The sequence below is a fragment of the Ascaphus truei genome, chromosome 4, assembly GCF_040206685.1.
Source record: "Ascaphus truei isolate aAscTru1 chromosome 4, aAscTru1.hap1, whole genome shotgun sequence".
Taxonomy (NCBI): Eukaryota; Metazoa; Chordata; class Amphibia; order Anura; family Ascaphidae; genus Ascaphus; species Ascaphus truei.
Genome location: NC_134486.1, coordinates 75313181 through 75331402, shown reverse-complemented (window position 1 = coordinate 75331402; position 18222 = coordinate 75313181). Strand labels below are relative to the sequence as shown.

Genomic DNA, 18222 nt, shown 5'->3' with positions numbered 1-18222 from the left:
ATCACCCGAGGATGCACAAAATACTTGTGTAAGGCCGCGATTATTGTGCCGGCAACGTCGCATGCGCCGCTGGAACAAATACCTGGATTCCACTGAAGCTGCACATAGTGCACGCGACCGCGAGCTACAGAGCGACAGACTGGTGAGGAGACAAATCAATTTGTTTTTGGAACGTGCCGGCCGCGTCACGTGAGCGGTTTAGCCAATGAGGGCGAACCGCTCACGTGACATCACGGCCACGCCTCCCGATGCCTCCTGCCTGCAGTGCAGGTTTCGCGAACGCCGGCCATATAATCGCTGCCTAAGGGTCTATCAGGATCCGCCGCAACAGAGGCCATCATGCGCATCCCAAATTTAGTCGGGCACGCATTAGTAAGACAAAACTTGACCCCGTAATAGGGCATTATGATCTCAGAATATGACATAAAATCCAGGAACTCCTTCCCAGAGAATACATGTAGTACACATAACGTGACAATTCTGTGGGAAGAATGGTGCCGAATGGTGTCTAGGTAAGATCACTGCAGGTAAAGAAAAATGGCACAATAAACATCTCCCATATTGAAGTAATTAGAATGAATTACAGATAATTCAGGATGGTATCAGAGAGGGGTAACTCACACATATTCCAGCTTGCCCTTTGCGGAGCACTACCAGTAAACTGCAAAATATTAAAAAAACAATGATCCAGAGGGGACTCATAAAAAATATATATATATTTATTGGATCACATGACCAGAACAGAGGTAAAAAAAAGCACACCGATGCGTTTCACGCACACTGCGCTTTATTAAGATGCCTCGACATCCTGCGCACCCTCCGGGTGCTTTCTAGTTGAGGCGCGATGTCAGTCTGGACTTGGGCTTCGGGGCCTGTAGGTGCTGAGGCGGTGTGAGGCCCAGGCTCTCAGTAAAGTTGCCCCCTCCACCCCCCCCTCACTCGGTGGATTTCAAGGAGACCAGGGTTCCGTTGCGGGAGAGCTGGAGCTTAAATGGAAAGCCTGAGCTGTATTTTATTCCTTTCTCTCGAAGAGTCTTTGTTATAGGACGCAGGTTCCGCCCTCTAGCTAGTGTTGCTGGCACTAAGTCCTGGAACACCTGCTGTCGAACACCTTCACATGTAAGATCTGGTCCCGGTCTGCACACCTTCCGCAGGCCCTCCCTTGTCTTAAAATAGTGGAGGTGCAGAATCGCATCCCTGGGTCTGTCGTCTGACACTGACCTCGGGCGCAGAGCCCTGTGGCAGCGATAAATCCGGAACCCTTCCAGCACCAGATCCGGAACCATTGGGTCAAGTATTTCTCCAGATTCTCCACAGGCTCCGGTATGTTTCTTACACAGAGATTATTTCTCCTGATTCAATTGTTCCGCTTCTTCTTGATTGTCCAGTCAAATTTTAATGGACAGCTAAAGTTGTTCAACTTTACTCTCCGTTTTGTTTAATGCTCTAACCTTGGCATCCATCTTCTACTCAAACTGGTCTGTTCGTCCACCAAGCTAGGACTAGTCCTGGTTAACCACCGCCAGGGCTTATTGCATCTCCGCTTGAAACATAGATTTAATATTGGCCTACAGTCCTGCTGCGTTTCCGAATCCGATGGAGCACGAGGTGATGGTGGAGCCTCTGCCGAAGATGGCCTCATCCCCATCCAAATTAAGATGTTACTTCTCTGCACCGTCATATTTGATTTGTAGCTATGGCTGTTTTGCTCTGTGATTGTGTAGAATTCTGTAAATGACACCATAAGGAAATAATAATATATAACAACTTTATTCCATAATAACAACTTTGTCATATAGTAACTTTATTTCATACACTATAGCCTTTTTCTCCCAATGGCACTCAAAGCGCTTCAAAATGACAGTGTAGCGCACAGTAAGCAGCACATAGGAATTTTACAGACAGTCCCTGCCCAGATGAGCTTACAATCTGTGTTTTTGTTGCCTGGGGCACAGGAAAGATAAAGTGACTTGGCCAAAGTCACAAGGAGCCGATACCGGGATTGGAACCTGCTTAAAACTCAGGTGTCATTGTTTTCAAAGTCAGTGCCTTTAATCTCAGCGCTGCACCTCCAGGAATTATAAGCATCCCTATTTCTGTTGTCGCAGTAACAGCTGAGTAGCCTGCCGGTACCACGAGATGAAAGCACAAAGCCACTAGATCCTGGTTGCCTGAGTTTCATTTCCTGTGCTCCAGATTTTAGGGCAAGAATTGATGATTTCTCAGACGCTCATAGCTGTTTTAGGCTGAGCAAAATGAACTCACTTAAATGGGGTTTAATACCAATAACCACCTTTAAAACATAGAGAGTACAATCTAGCATTTTTGAGCAGACTGCTTGTACTAACATGCCATAGTTTGAAAGCATGCTCTGTATAGATGGTACTGCACACACAATGTACATTGGCTCAAACAGAAGGCCTCGGGCATGGTCAGCGCTTATGCGCTGACCCGTGCTGGGGCGTGCTGCTGCTCGGCAGTGAGCCCCTGCAACCGCAATGAGAGCGGAAGCGTAAGTCTTATGAACATTTGACATTTTCGCGCTCATGGGAGCGCAGGGCCGGTCACGTGAGCGGATCGCCCAATGAGGGCAAACCAGCTCCGTGATGTCACTGGCCCGCCCCCGGACGGCGCGCTAACCAAGGCCAGGGAAAGCACCCGCTTTCCCTCAGCCTCAGCACGGCCTGAGTCACCATGGACTCAGCCTAATGCTGGTGTAATACTTCAAACCACCACTGGGAGTCAGTGTCCGCTTTCACAAAGAGCCGATATCTGTAAAAGTAAAGCTGCCTTTATACACAGTGAGGACACTTTCACCATTTTTGTTTGGGCTTGTGTTCTTCAATTCTTAAGTCTACAATCAGTCTGTTATCTTCATAAATTAATAACAGCAATGTATCTCTGCACAGGGTTAAAGATACGTGTCCACCTCTTCACCTGGTTAATTTATATGGTTACAGAAGCAGCTCCCAGGCTTGTAAATAGGCAAATTGCTTTTTTTTGTTTCTTTAAAATAGCATTTCTCCCAAAATTGGCTTTTTGAAAAATTATTATTTATTTATCTTTAGCTCTCGGAGCAGATAATACTTTCTGCTTCCGGGATTTCCTCGTTCCTCAAATATGAAGATTTCTATTTGGCAGTAAAAAAAAACGTGAAATGAAACATATCATAAAATAAAGTGCGGCTGCAGGGATTACCCGATAAAAAGCCATTCATTTAGGTTAAGTTGATCCAAGCGGCAAAGTTGTTTTCCCTGGAAAATCAGGTCCGGGGCAGTTGAAGGCTTTGTGTGTGTGGCATCAGGGATCCAGAGCTGACATTAGCGCAGATTCCTGCATCAAATGCGGTAATAGGGAGAAAGATTGATTGCTGTAGTTACAACAGTTTTTGAAAGTAGCAATCACAAGAAGTGGGACTGCACTTTAAGGTATTTAAAAAAAAACATGTATTTGCCTTCCTAAAAATCCTTTCTGTAATGTTTACAAACAAGTGTTACCCATGTATTTAATATATATAAATTAAATGTTTGAAGCCAGTGGCGTAGCTAGACATTCGTGGGCCCCAGGGCAAAAGAAATTTTAGGGCCCCATTAATATTAATACGGACTGCAATTTTTTCTCCATCCCCCCATCCTCTCCTTGATCCTTTCCCTGAACCTCTATCATCACCCCTTCTCATCTCTCCCCATCCCTCCTCATCTCTCCCCAACCCTCCTCTTCATCATCTCTCCCCCTCTTCATCATCATCTCTCCCCTTCCTCCTCCTCATCATAATTTCTCCCCCTTCTTCATCATCTCTCCCCCTCTTCATCATCATCATCTCTCCCCCCCTCCTCATCATCAGCTCTCTCCCCCTCATCATCAGCTCTCTCCCCCTCACCATCATCTCCCCCTTCCTCCTCCTCCTCCTCCTCATTATAATTTCTCCCCCACCTCATCATCATCATCTCTCCCCCCTCCTCAGCTCTCTCCCCCTCATCCTCACTCTCTCCCCCCCATCCTCTCTCCCCCATCCTCTGTCGCCCCATCCTCTCTCCCCCAATCCTCTATTCTCTCTCTCCGCCCATCCTCTTCCCCCCCCCCATCCTCTCTCCCCCAATCCTCTATCCTCTCTCTCCGCCCATCCTCTCCCCCCCATCCACAATCCTCCCTTCCATCCTCTCTCCTCCTTTACATCCTCTCTCCTCCCTCAACCTCAGTCAGGAGTTCATCGTCCCAATAATTGAATGAGTTGCTAGCCATTGTGAGTTATGCAGAAATCTAAGCAACACTTGCACAAAGCAGCAATCACCACTCCCCAAATTGAGTTTTTCGTTTATGAACTTAAAAGCACCGAAAGGTCCCGCAGAGCTTTGCACTCGTGCTTCCAGCTCCAGGGAGCCCCCTGGTGGCTGGTAAAATGTATTTTCGACTTTTTTGCAGTTTCTGTAACAAAAGCCAAACTACAAATAGGGCCCTGCGTCACTAATAGAATGTCTCGGCATTATCTTGCGTTACAACATTCTATTTGCCTAAGGAGCAGCTCGGCCCTGCGGCCATTTTGTACCCACTAGGCAAATATTCTTGCAGGGAGGACAGAATTGCTTTTTGCAGAACCAGGGGGTCCCCTGAGGTTGGGAGAGAGGGACTGTGAATCGTCTGTGAGGGACGGTAATTAAAAAATAGCACACATTTATTTTTTTGGGAGATATGCAAAATGCTGCTTTAATATCCACATAATATGGAGATATTTGGCTGTTGTTCATGCCCATCTGTTGTAAGAGTTTTTTTTTTTTTTTTTCCTATTTCATTTTGTATGAAAACATGTTAATAGTTACTGGCTCTTATTTTGATTAGATTTTCGGTAATTGCCAGTCTGAAGTATAAATGTAAACCAGTGTTGTTGGTATGAGGATTTTATGAACCAAATGTTTACTCCAAGAGCCAGGAGATTGTAATATCCAACACCAGGGCAGCTTAAATGGAAAATAGTTTAGCTTTTGTACGTTTATAAGAATCGTATGCTTGACAGAGCACCAGACGTTAAAGATGCAGCTCCACATAGCAGAATGTGTTTGGATGTGCAACAAACTAAAAGCATGAAGTTATGCAATATCTCCATTTATTTTAGGTTTTTTTTAGGTTTGTTTTATAATTTAAACTATGTTTAATAGCCTTTCAAAACTCATTCCAAAAGAAGTTCTTCCCCCTCACTGCAGCATTGGAATGTGGGCAGTATTTTTTAACCATTTGAGTTTCTGCACCTCAATGTCGCATAAGGAAAGCTGTATATATAGTATATTTCTCGATATTTATTATGGTGCTATTCAAAATAATGTTTACGTTCCTAAATCTTTACATGTATGTATGTTTGTATGATTTTGTTTATATAGCGCCAACAGTGTACATGGCATGTTACAAAATTTTAGTTGAGAGAACAACAAGTAACGGTAACGTAAAGCAATGGAAGGCCCTGCAGAGCATACAATCTAAGGCCACGCTTATAGTGCCGGTGACAGCTATTCGACGTCGCGTCAAAACAAATGTATTGTAGCGCTTATAGAGCGGCGCGATGGCTTGGACGCGATCGCTCAAAGTCACTTCAATTTGATTTTTCCAGCGACCGTGGCGTCGGCGTCGCTGTCGCCGGCACTATAAACGTAGCCTAAGTAGTGTGTTGAAAAACTTGCAGACACAGTAGGATTAGAATGCATTTAATAAAAGTGCAAGTCGGCGAGGTGAAGTGCACCTGGAATCAGTAGTGGGGTTTGAAAAAGGAAAGCTATAAACAAAATATTAAGTGATAGAAACGTACTAACATGGCACAGACTTCTTTCTGCAATTGGTGTACAGTATGACTGCGGTGGTCTATATCTTTCTGATTTATAGTTTTAGTACTTGTGACATGCAGTCTATATTTGGAAATTGTTAGCAGTCATTATGTACTGAAGTACAGATTCTCTCCTGGGAGTTTCTAAAACATAAGAAGGAAAGGAAGTTTCCCTCAGCAGAGCCTAGTGCCTGCGATCAAACCTTTCCCCGCTGTTGACAGCACAGGAAATGCGCATTTATTTTCTTCCTGGAGCACAGAGCTGATAAAAGGACACCACAGAGACTAGGAATCTGAGTTACAGTCTGATAATTGCACCTCCCACTGGGGGGGATGAAAGTTCTTCCCAAGTTCCTCTGCAGTGCTGCTAAATGTAAAATGAACATTTGAAGTAATGTGATAAGACTGAACAAATAAGTCATAAACTGTTTCATTTAGGGAGTCTAAAAACAGATTGTTACGCTTTCTTCTTTCGGAATGGGTGGTTACGTTGGCATCAATTTAAACTTTTTAGTGAAGGTTATTGTAATTTGCAGTATGCACTGAATGGGTTAAGTAGTGAATTGACGTTAATGCAGCAGTGTCCCGGAAGCTTACATTTCAAAAGGAAAAAAAAATAGATAAAAAAATCATAAGCAGTTTTTACCTTCTGTTAATATTCTTTTTATTGAAAACTAGATGCGTTCTCAACTAAAGATCCACAGAGCTCTGTTAAGTGAGTTAACATGACGTTATCAACACGTTATGACTTAACATTTATCTTCAAAGCTCAATAATATTCGATTAAAGCATTATTACCGGCTGCATTGCGTTTTTTTATTTTTTTATTATTATTATAGGTCTGAAGCAGGGAGTCTTCAGACCTGAACTGTATTAATTTCCGCTCCGGAGACCCCTGCATCCAGAGGTGCTTACCTCCGTAGGGGGGTCAGTATCTCTGCAGTCAGGGAACTGTGTGCCTAATTCAATGGCTGCGTTTAAATGTCCCGCGTGACACGAGCCAATAGGAAGTCGTGATGTCACCCGTTGCGGCTACCTCTTGGCCAGTGTGCCCGGACATTGAAACTACATAGAGATACCGGCACCCCCTACAAGGGGTAAGTATCTTTGGGAGAAGGGGGTTGCCAGAGCTCAAATCAACACAATTCAGCTCCAGGTACCTCCTGCTTCAATCCTGTAATAAAATTGAAAAAAAATGCATTGCAGCATGTAGTGCTGCTTTAAGACATGTTTTTCTGCTGTAAAGGGCATGGCGTGAAGGATAACGAGTGCTAATGAGATTCAAAAGAGGCATTCCCCCTAATGACGCCTATCCACACAGATCTGTTAAAGTTCACTAAAGGGATTTAATGGGATGTGAAGTACCATATCTCCCCAAGGTCTCCCTTAGGCCTCGGCCATGTTCCCTGCTTGCTGGCGGAAGCGTGCTGAGGCGCGCTCCCGCTCAGCACTGAGCCCCTACAGCCGCAATTAGAGCGGCTTTAGTAGGGGCTCGCCTGCGCTTCCGCAAGCGAGCGGAAGCGCAGGTCTTTAGGGAATTTAAAATTCCCCCGCTTGCCGGCGCGACAGGCCGGTCACGTGAGCGGTTCGCCCAATGAGGGCGAACCAGCTCCGTGATGTCACTGGCCCGCCCCCGGCCAGTGACATGCCCGCCCCCTGACGGCCCACCGCAAGGCAACCGCAAGGCCAGGGAAAGCACCCGCTTTCCCTGAGCCTCAGCACGCCAGCAGGGAGCCTGGCCGAGGCCTTATACAACACGTGGAGAGACAGCTGTGAACAAATCTGAACATACCTGGGAAATATGGTATTTACATTCAAATGATTGAAGTTTGCATATCCAAATTAGCATATGGCTCGGGTATCTCAGGTGTGCTCACAGGTATGTCTCCACTTGTTGTATAAAGGAGTGTTTGGGGAGGTTTAGAAGTCACATAGTACTTTACATAAATAGGCCTCCCTCTCTACCCCCTTCCACCCACTCCGTCTCAGTTTTTGATATAGATAGGAGTGACACCACATTTAGGTAAGACCTGCTTAATGTTCTATTATTTTAAGTTCATGCGTGGTTGTGCTAACTTTACATGGCGTTAAGCCTAAGCTAATGAGATATATAATGGCTGTTGTTTTTGCATATAATTAGTTTAAATATGTAGAATGTAAAGACACAGAATATTCCTGGTTAAATTCACCTAATGGTTCCCAAACCTTCAACTACCTCTCTCCTAGCTCTTGTGCTTGGTACCCCTATATTATATACGGTGCACAAAGCAGTGTAACCAATTTTTGGGGGTGCATTATTTGATGCATGGACCCCCGGGTTGCTGAGACCTTTTACTTCCTTGGGTAAGATTAGTTGCCTCTGAGACACGCTATGGCTGCCAGGGTCAGCTTTGCTTCAGTGGCTAATAAAACACTGCAATGCCGTCATATTATGTTCCAATGTAGGAACCAGAAAAATAATAAAAATGTGCCGGTGGCAGGGATTGAAGTACAGAGCAGGGGGTGGGAGGGATGGTGTGCCGGGGGCAGGGATTGAAGTAGAGAGCAGGGGGTGGGAGGGGTGTTGTGCCGGTGGCAGGGATTGAAGTACAGGGCAGGGAGCGGGAGGTACGGTGTGCAGGGGGTGGAAGGAGGGGTGGTGTGCCGGGGGCAGGGATTGAAGTACAGTGCAGGGGGTGGGAGGGATGGTGTGCCGGGGGCAGGGATTGAAGTAGAGAGCAGGGGGTGGGAGGGGTGTTGTGCCGGTGGCAGGGATTGAAGTACAGGGCAGGGAGCGGGAGGTACGGTGTGCAGGGGGTGGGAGGGACAGTGTGCCGGGGCAGGGATTGAAGTACATGGCAGGGGGTGGGAGGGGTGGTGTGCTGGGGCAGGGATTGAAGTACATGGCAGGGGGTGGTGTGCTGGGGCAGGGATTGAAGTACATGGCAGGGGGTGAGAGGGGTGGTGTGTTGGGGCAGGGATTGAAGTACATGGCAGGGGGTGGTGTGCTGGGGCAGGGATTGAAGTACAGGACAAGGGGTGGTGTGCTGGGGGCAGGGATTTAAGTACATGGCAGGGGGTGGTGTGCTGGGGCAAGGATTGAGGTACAAGGCAGGCGGTGGGAGGGTTGATATGCTAGGGCAGGGGTTTCCGTGTCTATTTGCCTTACTCCTGGCTCCTTCTCATCCCTTTGGCTGTCTGGTGCATCACATGGTTCTGCTGCCTCCTCTCATGTGGCCACTCTCATTCCTCTTGTGGCCATTTTCATAGTGTGCTGGAAGAGCACCAGGTGAGGACTCTCCAAGAATCAAAATCATTGGCGGCTAACTTGAATTTCTTCTGTTTCATCGGTTTTAACAGAAAAACCTCAATGGGTGGTCATGGTGTTTTATTGTTTTTTTTATCGGTTAAAAACGAAAATTGGAATGTTTATTGATACTGTACATGCTGAACTGAGAAAAATAGGCAAACTTATTTTTATTTAAATGCTGCTATAGTACAAGTATGGGAGCTGCGTTTTACACTAGGGGCTAAGATTAAATAAGTTTCACACCATGTCACACCTGGTCCGGTGACCATTCCAAACCACGTACAATGTATCACTTTTCTGGGCAAGGAGTTGTACGTGAGCACAGTGCTCTGTTCTGCACAGTAAACTCATTAAACCTGGAACAGCAAATTAAGTGAAAGCAGGAATGGGAACTGGGGTGGTCCTCTGGAGCTGAACCTCACTTTTTCCCAAAACTGGGGATCCCCTCCCCCTGTTCCCAAGATTCTCCCACAAGTAGAAAAAAAATGGCAACCATATCTCGTGGGTCCCACAAGCCAATAGGAAGCTGCAACGCCATTGGTTGCAGCTTTCTATTCGATGGCCGTTTAAATACCTTTAAAAAAAAAAAACACACACAGGACGGGACGCCGGTAACCATGCGGTGCCCAGGCCTGAAAATGGCACATTTCAACCCTTTGGTTCCCATTCTGTAAAATGAAATAGAGAGGGGGGTGCGGGTGAAGTTGCTGCTTTAATGTTGAGAAGAGACGATGTTGAACATGCTTTGACTTCCTCACATTTGATAACTTGTTCTAAAGATGAATACTATTTTCTTTGACTCTGAGCATATTTTATAATGCGAGATATATGAATTACCTTTACCCATGGAGAATGAAAGGCAAAGCATTGCACGTTCTACGTTGCATTGATGGGGCAGAGTTCTAGAGCAGGTTTCAGAATATTGTGAATGGCAAGTATGTGAAAATCTTTAGTATGTTTCAAATCTCGGGAAAAAAAATGTTTAAAAATATACTGGAATAATCCCTCCAAATAACTTTTTAAAGAAGCGTATAGTTTAAAAAAACAAAAAAAGTACTCACTTTTTAAATTGACTCGTTTTATTGTATAAACACAATTTTTTTTTTATTTCCCCACATTTGATAATATAAATTGAGCAACTTCTGCTAACATCACAATGCTCATTTCTATATTTTGGTCAATAAAGTAGACCTCTTTAAAATACCTAAAGATTGTATTAAGAGAAGCTGGTGCTGTAACACTTTTGGCTCAACTTTACAAAACGTAAATTGATACTTGTCTGTTTTAAACAGGTAATTGAAGTATAATTTATTGTGTTTGCTTAGTACTGCATATTTTCAACTATAATAATGCTAAATGAGGCATTGCAGAATATCGTGTAATTAAATATACCGGCACCAGAATTTGGAAAGAGTCATTTTTTTAGGGGGAGTGGGGGGAAACTGCAACCTATAGTACAAAAATAGCTCTATTTGATGTCAGAGTGACTTTGTGTTGTTTCTTCTAAGATACCAGATGCAAGAAAAGGCCAAGTAGAAATGAAATTGCTCTAATCCAAGTTCCAATTAAGAATTACCTTTGAGATGTTCACTGAAGGAAGAAGAATGAAGAAGTTATATGAATTTTCACAATTAGAATGTTGATCATTTCGGCTTAACCTCTTAATTGCCAGACGTACTGTCTAATCGATCATAGATACTAGATTTACTGTCTCTTGTGGGGGGGGTCCAGAATGGGACCCCCCACAGTGGTAATCCTCCGATGCATCCAATGCACAACCGCAGGTTGCAGCAGCACCGAAGACAGGTTAGCTACTGTACATCTGGACATTTATTTCTGTAGAGGGCTTCACGAACTCTCTAGGTCGTGTTTTGTGAACTTTGACCGATATATTTGAATGCAGCGATGATCACTGCTGTGTAGGATGATGCTGCCCTATACGCTTCTACACTGTCTCAGTCTCCTCTTTCACAGATCAAGTGTTCTCCGTTGTTCTGTACATTTATTCTGTGTCCCATGTATGCACGTATTCAAATGGACAACATTTCTTTTTTTTAATTTTTTTATTTTTTTTGCACAGGACTTAAAGAAAGTGCTGAACTGATGGTTAAAAACAAACTGGAGGGCAAGGATGAACTAACTCCATGGGAAAAATACCTCCAGAAACAGAAAGACAAAAGGAAAATGAAGAAGAGGAAAAAGGTTATTTTTGGTTATTATGCCAGCGTGGTTTTTTTAAAGAAAATGTTTGGAAGAGTACGTTGTAAACATGATCAAAGGATTTTCTTCATATTTCCGTCTAAAATAACATTGTGGTTTAAACTTGTTGCTTGAGTGCAAAGTTTAATGTTTCCAAAAGCACGCTGCATTCAAGAGAGTATTTCGTATAAACACGGGATGTTCAGGCACTGTTGAGAATATGCAATGTAATGAGCATTTTTATTTTACACGCGCGACATCCTCATTGGTTCTTTACGTGAAAAACAACATGGCGAATCCAACTTGGATCCCAGTATTGGCTCTCGTAGGGCCAGTGACCTGATTTCTGTGTGCCTCCGTATTATATTGCAAGCTCTATGAAGCTGGGATGGCAACATTCTATACAAAGCATTGTATACGTTGTCAGCACAATGTAAGAAACAATAGTATTACAATCATATTTTTAGACACTTAAATATTCTAGTAAAAGTCTTTTTTTTTTTTCTTCACACAAAGACACTAGTGACAACAGATTTAATGATAAAAATTTTACACGAGGAACCGTTGTATCACTTAGCCCTGTAACCCATTGTACCGAGCTGCGGAATACAGTATGTTGGCACTTCACAAATAAATAGTACGTGATTTTAATGCGGAATTGATAAATAACGTAATCGGTAAAATATAGGTGGCGCTACAAAGAAGTAAAGAAAATTGAAAATAATGTATTCAATTATGAAAGCTGTGCTGTACATCAGCAGAAAAATAATATGGCGATTGAGTAAAAGATGAATCGTTTAGCTCCAGAAATCCAATCTTTTATATTCAAGTGACAACATGATTCACTTTTTGTCCCAAACGCAGCCCAATTAGACAACTGATGTCCAGTCCTGCATGCTTACCTCTTGGCCGAGTAAGCGGCACTGTATTGTTAACATTGGCTGCCATGCATCAGCATTAGATATAACACACAGTACTGGAGCTGTGAGCGTTTGTGAAGCTTGCCACGTGTTTCCATGCCGTTCTGGCGGTCGAATTGAACATCAATCACAAACATATGTGACAGAGTGAAAAATAAGCCTGTTACTGCTGTAGCCGTGCGGAAGCTTTGATCTTTGTTTATGTTTTGGAATGTTGGAGAGGCCTAAAAAAGCTCATTTGTCTCAGTGAACGTATCATGGGATTTTATGATAACGCTGCACTGACTCAGACTGAAGACTGTGTAGTGTAAAGAAATCCATAAAATTATTTAAATAGCTCTATTTGGAAAATGTATTTTGTCAGAAATCGTATGTAATAGCTGTAATCATGGTTTCCAATTCTTGTGGTAATCACAAGAATTTGCTGTAGCAAGTACAAATAATTAGAGAGGTAATTACATAATTCATTTGGATATTTAAGTTCCACATATTTTGAGTATTTGGGTGATCGTGGCCCCCCCCCCCCAGTTCTTGAGGAATTCAACTGTATGCTCAGATAAGTCTCCCTGAAACCTATTTAGTGCTGCATGTGCAAAGCTGTGAAAGTGAAAACACAGCTTTATCTGCGCAATAAAAGTACAACACCACAACTTTACAACTAAGTGACTGAAGATGTTAACCTACAAATCATGGGTTACAAGTGTATATCTATTTTGCAGGGTAACTTGGAAGAAGATAAAATTGAAGAGGATGAGGCTCCCTCTGATGTCGACTTCAATGATCCATACTTTTCTGAAGAGTTGAGGAAACCAGGTATGCAGATGAATTAATGGGTCTACCATGGGGTGTGTGTGTGTGTGTGTGTGTGTGTGTGTGTGTGTGTGTGTGTGTGTGTGTGTGTGTGTGTGTGTGTGTGTGTGTGTGTGTGTGTATATACATACATACATGCATTGCCTTTTTCACCCACCATAACTTAACGCGTGTGTGTGTATGTATGTATGTGTATGTATGTATGTATATATATATATGTATATATATATATATATATATATATATGTATATGTATGTATAGTACAGTGGTCGAAAAATAGCCCAAAAATCTACTCGCCGAACAAAAAATCTACTCGCCACCTAGTCCCGCCCCCTGCCCTAGTCCCGCCCCGCTTTAAAAAATAAATAAATTGAATAAATTCCTAGTAAGAACAACAACATTAGTTTTTGACATAAGTTTATTTATTGTATTACATTATACTACAATTAGTCCTTGTTACGTGTGTGTGTATGTGTATGTGCTGATCCGCAGTCCAGGTACCTCATTCCCGCAATGTTATATATTGGAGGGGAGGTGTTCCCTACCTGTCTTCTGGGTTAGGGGGGATACCGATGTCTTCCGTGTGAAGCTTGAGTCAGATCTGGAAGAAAGCAGTATAGGTTATTTCGGTGTAGGTATAGGGCAGTTAAGATATATAGGGTAAGTAAGATATCCAGGTCCAGAGTGTGAGACAGTGGGAGAGAGAGACAGAGAGTTGGTGAGAGAGAGAGAGTGACACACAGAGAGCGACACAGAGACAGAGAGCGACACAGAGACAGAGAGCGACACAGAGACAGAGAGCGACACAGAGACAGAGAGCGACACAGAGACAGAGAGCGACACAGAGACAGAGAGCGACACAGAGACAGAGAGCGACACAGAGACAGAGAGCGACACAGAGAGAGAGAGCGACACAGAGAGAGAGAGCGACACAGAGAGAGAGAGCGACACGCACAGAGAGAGAGAGCGACACGCACAGAGAGAGAGAGCGACACGCACAGAGAGAGAGAGCGACACGCACAGAGAGAGAGAGCGACACGCACAGAGAGAGAGAGCGACACGCACAGAGAGAGAGAGCGACACGCACAGAGAGAGAGAGCGACACGCACAGAGAGAGAGAGCGACACGCACAGAGAGAGAGAGCGACACGCACAGAGAGAGAGAGCGACACGCACAGAGAGAGAGAGCGACACGCACACACACACAGAGAGCGACACGCACACACACACAGAGAGCGACACGCACACACACACAGAGAGCGACACGCACACACACACAGAGAGCGACACGCACACGCACACACAGAGAGCGACACGCACACGCACACACAGAGAGCGACACGCACACGCACACACAGAGAGCGACACGCACACACAGAGAGCGACACGCACACGCACACACAGAGAGCGACACGCACACGCACACACAGAGAGCGACACGCACACACAGAGAGCGACACGCACACGCACACACAGAGAGCGACACGCACATGCACACACAGAGAGCGACACGCACACACAGAGAGCGACACGCACACACGCACACACAGAGAGCGACACGCACACACGCACACACAGAGAGCGACACGCACACACGCACACACAGAGAGCGACACGCACACACGCACACACAGAGAGCGACACGCACACACGCACACACAGAGAGCGACACACACGCACACACAGAGAGCGACACGCACACACGCACACACAGAGAGCGACACGCACACACGCACACACAGAGAGCGACACGCACACACGCACACACAGAGAGCGACACGCACGCACACACAGAGAGCGACACGCACGCACACACAGAGAGCGACACGCACGCACACACAGAGAGCGACACGCACGCACACACAGAGAGCGACACGCACACACGCACACACAGAGAGCGACACGCACACACGCACACACAGAGAGCGACACGCACACACGCACACACAGAGAGCGACACGCACACACGCACACACAGAGAGCGACACGCACACACGCACACACAGAGAGCGACACGCACACACGCACACACAGAGAGCGACACGCACACACGCACACACAGAGAGCGACACGCACGCACACACAGAGAGCGACACGCACGCACACACAGAGAGCGACACGCACGCACACACAGAGAGCGACACGCACGCACACACAGAGAGCGACACGCACGCACACACAGAGAGCGACACGCACGCACACACAGAGAGCGACACGCACGCACACACAGAGAGCGACACGCGCACACACACAGAGAGCGACACACACATACACACACACACACACACAGAGAGTTACACGCACACACACACACACAGAGAGCGACACGCACACACGCACACACAGAGAGCGACACGCACACACGCACACACGCACACACAGAGAGCGACACGCACACACGCACACACAGAGAGCGACACGCACGCACACACAGAGAGCGACACGCACGCACACACAGAGAGCGACACGCACGCACACACAGAGAGCGACACGCACGCACACACAGAGAGCGACACGCACGCACACACAGAGAGCGACACGCACGCACACACAGAGAGCGACACGCACGCACACACAGAGAGCGACACGCACGCACACACAGAGAGCGACACGCACGCACACACAGAGAGCGACACGCACGCACACACAGAGAGCGACACGCACGCACACACAGAGAGCGACACGCACACACACACAGAGAGTGACACACACATACACACACACACAGAGCGACACACACACACACACACACACAGAGCGACACACACACAGAGAGCGACACACACACACAGAGAGCGACACACACACACAGAGAGCGACACACACACACAGAGAGCGACACACACACACACACAGAGAGCGACACACACACACAGAGAGCGACACACACACACAGAGAGCGACACACACACAGAAAGCGACACACACACACAGAGAGCGACACACACACACACACACAGAGAGAGCGACACACACACACACACACACAGAGAGCGACACACACACACAGAGCGACACACACACACAGAGAGCGACACACACACACACACACAGAGAGCGACACACACACACACACACACACACACACAGAGCGACACACACACACACACACACACAGAGCGACACACACACACACACACACACACAGAGAGCGACACACACACACACAGACACACAGAGAGCGACAACACACACACACACACACAGAGCGACACACACACACACAGACACACAGAGAGCGACACACACACACACACACACAGAGCGACACACACACACACACAGAGCGACACACACACACACACAGAGCGACACACACACACACAGAGCGACACACACAGAGAGAGAGAGCGACACACACACAGAGAGAGAGAGCGACACACACACAGAGAGAGAGAGCGACACACACACAGAGAGAGAGAGAGCGACACACACACAGAGAGAGAGAGAGCTGGAGGTTCTCAATATGGTCCGGTTTTCTATATGTTTTTTTATGTTGTTAGTGTTATCTATTTTTGTGTCGAATTCAAATTGATTTGTTACCTGATTCTGACTTTTAATATTCATTCTTGTTATTATAGTTATTTCAGAGTGCTATTAGGGGGATTCTGTTTGTCTTTTGTGTACACACACACACACACACACACCAGAAAATAAATGATCCAGCGCTAAAAGATGAACTATTAAAAATTAACCAAATAAATATAAATGAATAGCATAGAAATTCTGCCAGAAATGCAAACAAGGATATAGGATAGATGGCCCAGATCAAGCATGTCAAACTCAAATGCTAACAAGGGCCAAATAAACAAAGTTTAAGTCTAGGTGGGCCGCAAAAAAAAACAACTTACATTTTCATAGAAACGTAGGTTTATTTCGAAAAGGTGTGTGTGTGTGTGTGTGTGTGTGTGTGTGTGTGTGTGTGTGTGTGTGTGTGTGTGTACCTCACTAACCGAACCAAAAAAAAAGCCAGACGTGAATGACTTCTGAACACATTAACCAGTGTCAGGGTGCCCCCTCTTAACAATTTCCAAAGCAGCAATCCCACCTGGGATCTTACCTGATCCGCAGTCCCTCAAGGTACTATACTGGAGGGGAGGTGTTCTCTACCTGTCTTCCGATGTCTCCCGTGTGAAACTTGAGTCAGATCTGGAAGAACGCAGAATATGTTATTTCGGTGTAGGTATAGTGCAGTTAAGATAAAACAGAGAGAGTGGGTGAGGGTGGGAGAGAGAGGGTGGGAGAGAGAGGGTGGGAGAGAGAGGGTGGGAGAGAGAGGGTGGGAGAGAGAGGGTGGGAGAGAGAGGGTGGGAGAGAGAGGGTGGGAGAGAGAGGGTGGGAGAGAGAGGGTGAGAGAGAGGGTGGGGAGAGAGAGACATAGGGTGGGGAGAGAGACATAGGGTGGGGAGAGAGACATAGGGTGGGGAGAGAGGGTGGGGGAGAGGGAGGGTGGGGGAGAGGGAGGGTGGGGAGAGGGAGGGTGGGGGAGAGGGGAGGGGTGGGGAGAGGGAGGGTGGGGAGAGGAGGGTGGGGAGAGGAGGGTGGGGGAGAGGGAGGGTGGGGGAGAGGAGGGTGGGGGAGAGAGAGGTTGGGGGAGAGAGAGGTTGGGGGAGGGAGAGAGAGAGAGGGTGGGGGAGAGGAGAGAGAGAGAGGGTGGGGGAGAGGGAGAGAGAGAGGGTGGGGGAGAGGGAGAGAGAGAGGGTGGTGGAGAGAGAGAGAGGGTGGTGGGAGAGAGAGAGAGGGGGTGGAGAGAGAGAGAGAGGGTGGGAGAGAGAGAGAGAGGGTGGGAGAGAGAGAGAGAGGTGGGAGAGGAGGGAGAGAGAGAGGGAGGGTGGGAGAGAGAGAGGGAGGGTGGGAGAGAGAGAGGGAGGGTGGGAGAGAGAGAGGGAGGGTGGGAGAGAGAGAGGGAGGGTGGGAGAGAGGGAGGGTGGGAGAGAGGGAGGGTGGGAGAGAGGGAGGGTGGGAGAGAGGGAGGGTGGAGAGAGAGGGGTGGTGGAGAGAGAGAGAGGGTGTGGTGGAGAGAGAGAGAGGGTGGGGGAGAGAGAGAGAGGGTGGTTGACTGACTCACCGGGCCTGTTGGCGGCCCTGTCCTCATTCTCTCTCTACTTCCCCCCCATTTTCTCTCACCCTCTCCCATTGTCTCCCCCTATTCTCTCTCCCTTCCCCCCCCCCATTCTCTGTCTCCCCACCCATCT

General features: G+C 46.6%; 1 protein-coding gene across 1 annotated transcript in view; it reads left to right on the top strand.

The window, feature by feature from the left end:
* The window catches only part of ESF1 (ESF1 nucleolar pre-rRNA processing protein), a 54266-nt gene that overhangs the window by 23529 nt on the left and 12515 nt on the right, over nucleotides 1–18222 (top strand). Inside the window, exons 10-11 of the mRNA XM_075596058.1 lie at nucleotides 11179–11300; nucleotides 12937–13030. Coding sequence (XP_075452173.1) covers nucleotides 11179–11300; nucleotides 12937–13030 — 216 coding nt within the window. The remainder of the gene's footprint in view (nucleotides 1–11178; nucleotides 11301–12936; nucleotides 13031–18222) is intronic.